General features: G+C 44.5%; 1 protein-coding gene across 1 annotated transcript in view; it reads right to left on the reverse strand.

The window, feature by feature from the left end:
* Positions 1-12,663, reverse strand: part of DNAH5 (dynein axonemal heavy chain 5) — a 925,453-nt gene that overhangs the window by 295,338 nt on the left and 617,452 nt on the right. Inside the window, 1 exon segment of the mRNA XM_030220396.1 lies at positions 7,844-7,958. Coding sequence (XP_030076256.1) covers positions 7,844-7,958 — 115 coding nt within the window.

Here is a 12,663-nt window from a genome sequence, read left to right on the forward strand (position 1 = left end):
AGACGGATGCTGGATGGAAGGAAGACAGTGAAAAGAAGATGAGGAAAGCAGAAACCAGAGACAACAAACTGTAAATAAAATATATATTTTTATTTATTTTTTTGCTTTAGGATAAAGTAGTATTGTAGCTGTGTTAATGTTTATAATAGAACATGTAAATAAGGTAATCTTTTTATTGGACTAATTTTAATAAATTTTGACTAACTTTCGGAGAACAAAACCCCCTTCCTCAGGTCAGGTTAGGATACTGTAACACACTATACTGTATTGACCTGAGGAAGAAGGTTTTGGCCTCTGACAGCTAAATGTATTAGTCCAATAAAATGGTATTTTATTTTCTGTATTTGTTTTATTTCTATTTGTTAATTTGTAAAGCAGTGATTGGTATTTGTTAGTTTTTTTTTCAATTTTACATCTGCTGTCTTTATATTTTGCACAGTACTAGGGGACATTTTCTGTTTCTGTGGTGTTGCATTGTATGCAGAGTCTGGCATTTTGGGGGTTCAGTTTAATTTTTGTCTAAATAGAAAGTTTATGATTACTTGTTCTATAGTGGATTAGGGTGTATCTGTGTTTGTGAAAAAGACATGACTTTCAGTGACTGTGCAGGATTGACGATCTGTACTATCTGTCTGGTTTCGTTTTACAATAGGTGAATTGATGTTCTAGTGCTCACTGTAGTGTTTAAGATGCTTTCTTTTTCCTTGTGTGACTCATAGAAATGACTGCTTATGGTATGGTAGAATTGCTCTATAGGTCCTGAGTGTTTTATATTCTCGGTATGCCTAGTACTGGATTTTGGAGGGGGGTGTTAAAAAATGACCGGCCCCGGGTGTCAACTACCCTAGGTACGCCACTGTCTAAACTACATAACATCTTTGGAGATGTCCCTCAAGGCCCTCTGTTTCCTCCTCTATTTTTTTTGACATTTTCTTAGCACCCATAGTCACGCTAATCCAATCCCAGGGCTTGAGCCTGTATGTTTATGAAGATGAAATATAAATTCTATGGTCAGCTGATTCGCCTAACCTTGATCTCTCTCCTTTAAACATTGGTCTTCATCAAGTGACAGAGTGGTTACCTACTACAAGACTAGTGTTGAATTCTAACAAATGTGAGGCAATTTGGTTCACCATCAGGCTTATTTTCGAAAGAGAAGGACGCCCATCTTCCGAAACAAATCGGACAATGGGTGTCCTTCTGACAGGGTCGCCCAAATTGGTATAATCAAAAGCCGATTTTAGGCGTCCCCAACTGCTTTCCATCGCGGGGACGACCAAAGTTCCCAGGGGCGTGTCGGAGGCATAGCGAAGGCGAGACTTGGGTGTGCCTAACACATGGGCGTCCTCGACCCATAATGGAAAAAAAGGCATCCCTGACAAGCATTTGGATGACTTTACCTGGTCCTGTTTTTCTTACGACCAAGGTACAAAAAGGTGCCCGAACTGACCAGATGACCACCGAAGAGAATCAGGGATGACCTCCCCTTACTCCCCCAGTGGTCACTAACCCCCTCCCACCCTCAACAAATATCTTTCAAAATATTTTGTGCCAGCCTCAAATGTCATACTCAGGTCCATCACAGCAGTATGCAGGTCCCTAGAGCAGTTTTAGTGGGTGCAGTGCACTTCAGGCAGGCGGACCCAGGTCCACCCCCCCACCTGTTACATTTGTGGTGGCAAATGTGAGACCTCCAAAACTCACTAGAAACCCACTGTACCCACGTGTGGGTGCCCCTGTTCATCTGTAAGGGCTATTGTAGTGGTGTACAGTTGTGGGGAATGGGTTTTGGGGGGGGGGGGTTGGGGGGCTCAGCACCGAAGGTAAGGGAGCTATGCAACTGGGAGCAATTTGTGAAGTCCACTGCAGTGCCCCCTAGGGTGCCCGGTTGGTGTCCTGGCATGTCAGGGAGACCAGTGCACTACAAATGCTGGCTCCTCCCATGACCAAAGGGTTTGCATTCGGTAATTTCTGAGATGGTCGTCCTTGGTTTCCATTATCGCCGAAAATCAGAAACGACGAAGTCTAGGGACGACCATCTCTAAGGACGACCTAAATTTCAAGATTTGGGGTCCCTGACCGTATTATTGAAATGAAAGATGGGTGTCCATCTTGTTTTGATAATACGGGTTTCCCCGCTCCTCCATCGGGATGTTTTGCGAGGACGTCCACAGCAAAACTTGGCCGTCCCTTTCGATAATGCCCCTCCATGTGTCTCCCAACTCCAGTGCTAGCTCTAACCATTCTCAGAACCCCAGTTTCACCTAATCAGTCTATGCCTTAGAGTGCTTCCTAGATCCTGCTCTCTCTCTCTCTCTCTCTCTCTCAGACCCCAGCTATCTTCAGTGAATCACCTTCTATTACATTACATAAGATTTCATCTATTAAACCCCAGTTTCACCTAATCAGTCTATGCCTTAGAGTGCTTCCTAGATCCTGCTCTCTCTCTCTCAGATCCCAGTTATCCTCAGTGAATCACCTTCTATTACATTACATAAGATTTCATCTATTAAACCTCTCCATGACATAAAGGACCTATTATTACTAATTCATACTTTTCCATAATGATTCCTGTAATAGTCTTGACAGTGGTCCGCCTACTATCTCACTTAAACACATCTAGCTGACTATTGTGAAGATACTTGCTGGTGCTCGGACAGTTGACTGGGCTTCCCCTGTCACGTATGTGAATGTTTCCTTGTTTGTGCTCACCTCACCCTCTGGTGGCCAGAACCGGTGGCTGCTATGGACTGTCACCCGTTTCAGACTTCAGCCCACTCCGGTCCAGATCTTCCGGGCTACCAGACTTGCTTTTCTTGTTTGTGCCTGAACAGCACCCGAGCTGCCTTGTGATTCCTGCAGCTGAGCTTCAGCAGCTGATGGGCTTTATTAATTAATTAATTAAATTTATTTATTACATTTGTATCCCGCACTTTCCCACTAAAAGCAGGCTCAATGCGGCTTACATAGTAATAGGTAACACAGAATTTTGTTATGTAAAGTAGGAAATTAAGTATAACATAGTAATAGGATGGATGGGTAGTAACAGGATGGATGGGTAGGTAGAGACAGGTGATAGAGAGGAAGGTAAGGTGGGAGATAGAGTCTGGGTCTGGCCAAGCTGCTGAGTCCAAGCCGAGTTCCAGTCCCAGCTGAGATGCTGAGTCCACGCCGAGTTCCGAGTCCAGTCAAGATGTTGAGTTCACTCTGAGTTCCAGATCCAGTCAAGAGTCTGAGTCCAGACCAAGTCCCAGTTCCAGCTTAGATGCTGAGCCCATGCCGAGTCCCAGTTCCAGCTGAGATGCTGAGTCCAAGCCGAGTTCCAGTTCCAGCCAAGCTGTTGAGTCCACGCCGAGTTCCAGTTCCAGCCAAGCTGCTGAGTCCAAGCTGAGTTCTAGCTCTAGCCCAGCTACCCCTGCTCATGTTTTGAAGCTCCTCCGTAGGTTTCACCATTGTTACCCATGGAGACCTGAATCCTTCGTGGAGGTCGGGGGGGGGGGGGGGGGGGGGGGGGCCTTGAGGGGGAGGTACTGTCACGTATGTGAATGTTTCCTTGTTTGTGCTCACCTCGCCCTCTGGTGGCCAGAACCGGTGGCTGCTATGGACTGTCACCCATTCCAGACTTCAGCCCTGTCTGGTCCAGATCTTCCGGGCTGCCAGACTTGCTTTTCTTGTTTGTGCCTGAACAGCACCCCTTAGCTGCCTTGTGATTCCTGCAGCTGAGCTTCAGCAGCTGATGGGCTTTATTAATCACCTGGAAACTTCTGTGTTTGCCTTTGCATCGTCTAAGGTCCCTGGTTTGGTGGTGCTTTGTTGCACTTCTGCCTAGTCTGGTTTCTTGTATAGTTCCTTGTCTGATTCTAGTTAGTCTGTGTGTAGTTTAGCTTAGGTTTATTGCTTATTTCTTAGTCTTGTTTCTGATTTGTTTTCTTGGTCTAGTTTCTGTTTGTCTGTGTCTCTTGCTTAGTGGCTGCTCTGCAGCTTTCAGTCCTGACTCTTGTCTGTCAGTATTTGTACCCTGTTTTAGTGGCTGCTTGGCAGCTTTCAGTTCCTGTCCTTTAGCTTGTCCAATTCCTGCTTTGTGAGTCTAACTAGCCTAGTTTCCTGCCTTGCTGCCCATGTATATTCTTTTCCCCTCTGACCCTCAGTTCCTGTTCAGCCTAGTTGGTATTCAGTTCCTGCCCTGTCTTGTAAGTCCTGCCGGCCACCTGCACCCAGGGGCTCAACTCCTGAGGAACGGCGGTCAAGTGCAGGTGAAGTCTAGCTGTTCCTGTCAGAGTGCTGCCTTGTCTCTGGTGTGGGGTGGTTTTGCCTGCCATTGCTGCTCCACGGCAGTGGCCCAAGGGCTCACGAACCTAGTTTCTGCCTTGAAAACCTGACATCCCCTTTGCTCATCCTATATAATAATTTGCACCATGAACATTCCATGAAGCTGCCTGGGTCCGTGCCTCCATTCTGATTGGCTGTGCCTGGGACAGAGAGCCCAAACAACAGCAGCATTCTGACAGAGAAAAAAAAGTAACACCCTGTCAGAAAACCTCCCCTGTCTCACACATACTACTCTCTGTGACACACAACACACACAGTTCCCCACCCCCCACACACACATTTACTGACTCACACATACACACACACTCATGCAACATCTAAAACCTCCCCCCCATCATTCCGACAGAGAAAAAAAATGTAACACCCTGTCAGAAAACCTCCCCTGTCTCACACATACACACATGATCTCTCTCTGTGACACACAACACACACAGTTCACTCCCCCCCCCCCCCCCACACACACACACAAAATAACTCTCTCACATACACAATCACTGTCTGTCTCACAGACACACACACTGACCCCTCCTTGGAGAATACAACACAGATGATGAACACTTCGGAACCCCAATGCAAGCCCAACACCGACACAGACCACTTCACCACACCCATCACCCCACCCCCCTCTCTCATTCTGACAGAGAAAAAAAACTGTACCACCCTCTCAAAAACCATCCCCTGTCTCACTTACACATAAACACACGATCTCTCTCTGTGACACACAACACACACAGTTCCCCACCCCACCCCACCACCCCCTCACAAGGTAACTGTCACACACACAATTACTGACTCACACACACATGCACCATCGAGTTCATCAAACCCACCCCCATCACTGTCACTGTCAGAAACACACACACACAATCTAACTATCACATACACAGTTACTGTCTGAATCATATACACACACACTGAAAAAGCCAAGAACTACACAAACAACTACCCCTCCTCTGCCAATAGAACAATGATGTACAACACTTAGGAACTCCACTCAAACACAAACTATCAATAAAAGAAACAAACAAACATATATTAAAACAGTTCAGGTCAAAACAAACACAAATAGATAAAACCCTCATCTGATTGAGAAACAGGCCTTTCTTACTAGTGGAATATAATTCACTCCATATTAGCTACTGTGTTAAACTGAAAACAACCTTGTGCTCTACACAAAGATGCTTCATCTTGTGCATTAATTTTATACTCTCCAACATATTCACTTTGGTATTTTCAGACTAACCTTCTGGTAGTTCCATGACCATCAAGAATATGTCTTGAATCCACCTGTTGTTTGGCATTTTCCTTTTTGGCTCCTTCACTTTGGAACTCCTTGCCATTGCACTTATGATCTGAACACTCATTAAGTTTAAAGTGGGATTAAAAACATTTTTTTTTTCAGCAGGGCATCAATCTCTAATTAGGACAGGGCAAAACTTGGAAATGCAAGTTTCTTCTCTTTCTATCCTAGGCATTTATAATTCCTTTCCAATTTTCTGCTATGAATTGTACACCGCTTTGATTTTGAGTGAAAGGCGATAAATCAAATGCCAAATATGCGTGTGTGTGATACCAATTCAAATTGGAGATCACAGAATGATACTGACTGTTCTTCCAAAATACTTGGAAATTTTAAATTTAAAAGATATAACCACATCTAATTTACAAAACACTATCCTACTTGAAACAGTATACAACATCCATTTTGAACCATTTTTGATTTCTAAGTCCTTGGGAAGGACCCGAATTAGTGGAGTTAAAACCAATCAACATTGGCTGTGATGTATCATACATGAGGACATAATTTTATTATTTAGTGTTTTGAAACATAAATAGTCACGTGGAGGGGCATAATTGAACGAAAACGTCTATCTACATGGGCGTTTATCTCCGAGAACGGGTCCGTGAAGGGGCGGACCGAACCGTATTTTCGAAAAAAATAGAAGTCCATGTTTTATTCGACAATTTGTGAGCAGGGCGTTTTTGTTTTTCAGCGATAATGGAAAATGAAAGTGCCCAGCTCAAAAACGAATAAATCCAAGGCATTTGTTCACGGGAGGGGCCAGGATTCATAGTGCACTGTCCCCCCTCACGTGCCAGGACATCAACCGGGCACCCTAGGGGGCACTTTTACAAAAACAAAAAAAAAGGTAAAACAGCTCCCAGGTGCATAGCACCCTTCCCTTGTGTGTTGAGCCCCCCAAATCCCCCTCAAAACCCACTGCCCACAAGTCTACACCATTACTATAGCCCTAAGGGGTGAAGGGGGGCACCTACATGTGGGTACAGTGGGTTTGGGGGGTTGACGACTAATAAGCATTAAGCAGCACAATTGTAACAGGTAGGGGAGGGACGGGCCTGGGTCCACCTGCCTGAAGTCCACTGCACCCCCTAATAACTGCTCCAGTGACCTGCATACTGCTGCCAGGGAGGTGGGTATGACATTTGAGGGTGAAAATAAACAGTTGTGAAATGGCATATTTTGTGGTGGGAGGGGGTTTGTGACCACTGGGGGAGTCAGGGGAGGTCATCCCCGATTCCCTCCAGTGGTTATCTGGTCATTTAGGGCACTTTTTGGGGCCTTATTCGTGGAAAAACAGGGTCCAGGAAAAGTGCCCTAAATTCTCACTAAAAACGCATATTTTTTTCCATTATCGGCGAAAGGCGCCCATCTCTGATCGGCCGATAACCACGCCCCAGTTTCGCCTTCACCACGCCTTCGACACGCCCCCGTCAACTTTGTACGCTTCCGCGATGGAGTGCAGTTGAAAACGTCCAAGTTCGGCTTTCGATTATACCGCGTTATTCGTTTTTGGGAGATAAACGCCTATCTCCCGATTTAGGTCGCAATATAGGCTTTTTTGTCTTTCGATTATAAGCTGGATAGTCCTCAAAAAAGGTATTCATTATGATGATACTCATCAATCAGCATTTTAAGTAACTGGCAGTCGTGGGCTGAATTAAGCAATTCAATGCAATTCAGGTTGGTGTAGCTACTCGGAATTTACCTGGGCACCAGTTGATATTCAGACCGGTGCCCCGGTCGCTTGGCAGATAAAGTTAAGACAGCCTTTTTGATATCCTAAATTTAGCTGCTTATTTATCCAGTTAGCTGACTGAAATCACCACTAACCGGGTAAATCCTGGCTCCACCCCAACTATACCCAGACAGTGCCATGGCAGTCAGAGGAGATGTTCAGCAGCACTGCCTGGTCAAAGGCTGCTTAATATCTATCTAAGCTCATTCAGCGTGGTTTAACCAGGCAGGAGCCCAATCATTCTCAATAGTAGATACTATTGGGACCTACCCTGCACACACACACCTGTCCTCACACCCACCACACAGGCCTTCTTCTATGTGTAATTCACTACCATTCACCCAGTCAAACAGGCCATTCTCTGACTAAGAATTCCCCATATAGCTATTCACCTCAACTTCCTTTTTGAAGTCAAACTGAGTGAATCAACTCAATGATAAATTCCAGTAAATTAAACTGAAAGAAAACAAACCTACCATATCAGCTGTTTCATTGGCCACTTGCAGCTCTTTCTCTTTTGCTTCCAGCTCTTTGCTTAGAGCACCTACTGATTCAGATGCCTCTTTTAATTTCTCCAGTCCAGTGTTCATTCTGGATAACACATTTGAAAAAAAATTTTTTTTCTGAACTTAAGTTTTCTGTTCATCATGCTAAACAATGGCATTACTTTTTAATAAATACCACTTACCATGACACTAGTCATTAAGATAAATCATCCAAGGAGCACTTGTTGGTTCTAATGACTTCCTTTACCTTACTGTTTAGCCACGTCGGCTGACGTTTGATCTTTTTTCCCCTTTTTCTAATACGCGGAATATATTTGTCCTGTACCTCCAAGATGATGTTTTTAAACAGCATCCACGCCTGATGCAAGTTTTTTACCCTGCGAGCTGCTCCTTTCAGTCTTTTTTTCACCGTTTTCCTCATTTTGTCGTAATCACCTTTTCTAAAGTTAAACGCTAGTGTATTTGATTTCATAAGTTCACTTACTTCAATGCCAATATCAAAACTGATCATATTATGATCACTGTAATCCAGCGGCCCTCGCACCATTACCCCCTGCACCAGATCTTGAGCTCCAGTAATGACTAAGTCTAGTATTTTTCCTTCTCTTGTGGGCTCCTGAACCAGCTGTTCCATGAAGCTGTCCTTGATTTCATCAAGAAATTTCACCTCCCTAGCGTGTACCGATGTTACATTAACCCAGTCTATATCTGGATAATTGAAATCACCCATTAATATTACATTGCCCAATTTATTCACTTCCCTAATTTCCTTTGACATTGCTGCGTCCGTCTGCTCGTCCTGGCCAGGTGGATGGTAGTACACTCCTATCACCGTCCTTTTCCCCTTTTCACATGGAATTTCAATCCACAAATATTCCAATAGGGGTTTTGTCTCCTGCAATACTTGCAGCCTATCTGAGTCAAGGTTCTCAATTACTTACAGTGCTACCCCTCCTCCAATCCTATCCACCCTATCAGTGCTGTAGCGAGGGTGCCTGACACCTGGGGTGGGTTGCCGCTGCGCACCCCCCCCCCCCCCCCGGGTGCAGGGCACGGCACCCCCCCTCCGGAGCACACCCCCTCTCCCCCGAAACGCACCCTACCTTTCAGCGGGGGGCAGGCGGGAGGGCCGATCCACCCCCAGTGCACATCACTGGGAGCTGCGTCAGCTCTGCTGCTTCCCTGCTTTCTCTGCCCCGGAACAGGAAGTAACCTGTTCCGGGGCAGAAAGAGCAGGGAACCAGCGAGCCGACACCCCCCCCCCCCCCCCCAGTGCGTGCACCCGGGGCGGACCGCCCCACCGCCCCCCCCCCTTTCCTACGCCACTGCACCCTATCGCTACGATATAATTTGTAGCCCGGTATGACTGTGTCCCATTGGTTATCTTCCTTCCACCAGGTCTCAGAGATACCAATAATATCCAATTTTTCATTCTGTGCAATGTACTCCAGCTCTCCCATCTTATGTCTAAGGCTCCTGGCATTTGCCTATAGACATTTCGATGCATGCTTGTTCCGTTTTATATTGCGTTTAATACACGGCATTATTAATATGTTATCTTCTGTCTGGTCATTAATAATTTTATTTAAGGCCATCTGATCTACTATGATTTCTTTGACATCCTTACTTACAAATAACCTTTTCTTCCCTGTCTGGGTGATATCCTCAAAAGATACCTTATCCTGAACCATGCGCTTTTGAGCGACTGTCGGCCTTCCCCCCGTTTCTAGTTTAAAAGCTGCTCTATTTCCTTTTTAAAAGTTGACGCCAGCAGCCTGGTCCTACCCTGGTTAAGGTGAACCCCATCAGATCGAAATACGCTCTCCCTTCCCCAGAATGCTGACCAGTTCCTGACAAATCCAAAACCCCCACACCATCATCTCATCCACGCGTTGAGACACCGGATCTCTGCCTGGCGCTTGGGCCCTGTGCGTGGAACAGGTAGTATTTCAGAAAATGCTGCCCTAGAGGATCTGGATTTCAGCTTCCTTCCTAAAAGCCTAAATTTAGCTTCCAGAACCTCTCTCCCACATTTTCCTACGTCGTTGGTACCCAAGTGTACCAAGACGGCCGGCTCCTCCCCAGCACTATCTAAAATCTTGTCTAGGTGCCGCGTAAGGTCCGCCACCTTCACACCAGGCAGGCACCAGGCGATCCTCACGTCCACCAGCCACCCAGCTATCTACATGCCTAATGATTGAGTCGCCAACTACAACAGCGGTCCTACCTTTCCCCTGTGGACCGTAATTGGAGACATATCCTCGGTGCGAGAGGATAATACATCCTCTGGTGGGCAGGTCCTGGCTACAGGAGTACTTCCGACTTCACCAGTGGAATGCTCTCCTTCCAGGAGACCTCTCTCCTCCGAAGTAGCACAGGGGCTACCTGACTGGAGGTGGGACCTCTCTACAACATCCCTGTAGGTCTCATCTATGTACTCTCTCTACCAAGTCTTGTACTTTAGCCTCAAGAGAACGGACCTGCTCTCTGAGAGCTAGGAGCTCTTTGCACCGGGTACACACATATGACTTCATACCAACTGGGAGATAATCATACATGTGGCACTCAATGCAAAAGACTGGGTAGCATCCCTCCCGCTTCTGGACTGTTGACTCCATCTTAGTGTTTTTAAATTTTATACAAGTAGCTATAGTATTAAGAATATTAGTAAGATGTAAGTGTTCTGTAGTTTATATAGGATATTGTATTATCCCCGTTGTTACCTGCTTAAATGGTAATTAATGGTAAAGTATAGTAATGTAAGAGCACTCCTAGCTTATTAGCCTAATTACAGCACCTGCTATAAATGTAAAGTTGTCCTAGGGGAGGGTGGGCGTAGGGGAGGGAAGGGGGGAAACGAAAACCAGATTCTGCAGTGCCCGCTAGACTATCTGTTAATGCAAATGAAATGGCTTACTTCACCGGGTAGCGAAAAGCACAGCAATTCAATACAATTTAAAGAAAAACCTTCTAGCCCAAAATTGTAAAACTAGCAATTTTTAGATTAAGGAATAGGATAGACCCACAGTAAAAGAAAGAACAGTGTGTTTTTTTTGTTTATTTCTCTTAAAGTTTGTGTTATTTATTTTTATTTATTTGTAGCATTTGTATCCTACATTTCCCCACCGATTTGCAGGCTCAATGTGGCTTACATTTGCCGTAATGGCGGTTGCCATTTCCGGGTAACAGAATTACAAATGGTATTGCGTTAAGGTGCAGACATACATGGTAACATACATGGAACATAACATATATGGAACAGATCATGGTATATATATATACCATGTGCATACATGCATGGTAAAGCAGAATACATTATGGTATTGCATGAAGGTTCCTGAGTAATAAATTGGATTGTAACATACATTAGGTCATCGACTATAGAGAGACCCTATTTGACATAAGGTTTAAGGTGGTAGTGCTTGATCATTAATAGCAAAGAGGTTAATCAGTCATGTGGTAAGATTTCGGTTTTGTATAGATCATGTATAGTGTTATTATTTAGTATTTAAGATGGATGTTTATGGTATGCCTTCTTGTCAGATAAGATATATACTCAAACAGTTATAGAAGAAAGGTTTTAAGGCTCTAACAGCCTCAGTCCCTCAAACAGTTTAGTAAGAAACGTTTTAGAACACAGGCAGACTGCTACCAAACCAAACCAGCTCTAAGAATCCCACAGGTTCAAGGTAAGTGAAGCTCAGTCACTTACCACCTGGATATACACTAATCACCTCTCCTCCTCTAGCTGCTAGCCTCTATCTGTTAATGCAAATGAAATGGCTTACTTCACTGGGTAGAGAAAAGCACAGCAATTCAATACAATTTAAAGAAAAACCTTCTAGCCCAAAATTGTAAAACTAGCAATTTTTAGATTAAGGAATAGGATAGACCCACAGCACTACTTGCTGGTGATTTGGAAACACAACAGGACACGCTGTTTGTGCTGGGCTTTTTTTCCATTTCCTTTTTCCTTGTCCTGATATGCAATTTGCAATTATTCTTATTCGTAGAGATACAGACTAGCCCCTGATGCAGCCCTTTTGTGGACGAAACACGACCTGTGTCGGGCAACTGTCTTATATATGGTATCTTCAATAAAATGTTTTGGATAATATACTGATCTGCTTGCTCATTTTCCATGCTCAATTTGGCTCAGTACATCTTCCAGGTTCACTGAGATTTCTTTCAGTTCCTCCCCATCATCACCCTTGAAAACCATTTCCGGTACAGGCAGATCTCTTACATTTTCCGTAAAGACAGAAGCAAAGAATTCATTCAGTTTCTCTGCTATGGCCTTGTCCTCCCTGAGTGCCCCTTTTGCTCCTTCATGATCTAACGGTCCCACAGATTTCCTTGTAGGCTTCCTGTTTCTGATGTACCTGAAAAAGTTGTTACTGTGAGTTTTGGCCTCTGTGGCAAGTTTCTCTTCATATTCTCTTTTAGCTTTCTTTATTAATGCTTTGCATCTGACTTGGCTTATGGACTTTTCTTTTAAGAAATTATCCTAACCTTTTTGAAACCCTGCTAAGCTAATTACTTTTACCACATTCTCTGGCAACGAATTCCAGAGTTTAATTACATGTTGAGTGACCGAATATTTTCTCCAGTTTGGTTGAAATTTACTACTTAGTAGCTTCATTGCGTGCCCCCTAGTCCTAGTATTTTTGGAAAGAGTAAACAAGCAATTCCTGTCTACCAGTTCCACACAACTCAGCATTTTATAGACCCCTATCATATCGCCCCTCAGCCGTCTTTTCTCTATGCTGAAGAGTTCTGCTTTCCTTTAT

This window comes from Microcaecilia unicolor, chromosome 1 (genome assembly GCF_901765095.1).
Source record: "Microcaecilia unicolor chromosome 1, aMicUni1.1, whole genome shotgun sequence".
Lineage (NCBI taxonomy): Eukaryota > Metazoa > Chordata > Amphibia > Gymnophiona > Siphonopidae > Microcaecilia > Microcaecilia unicolor.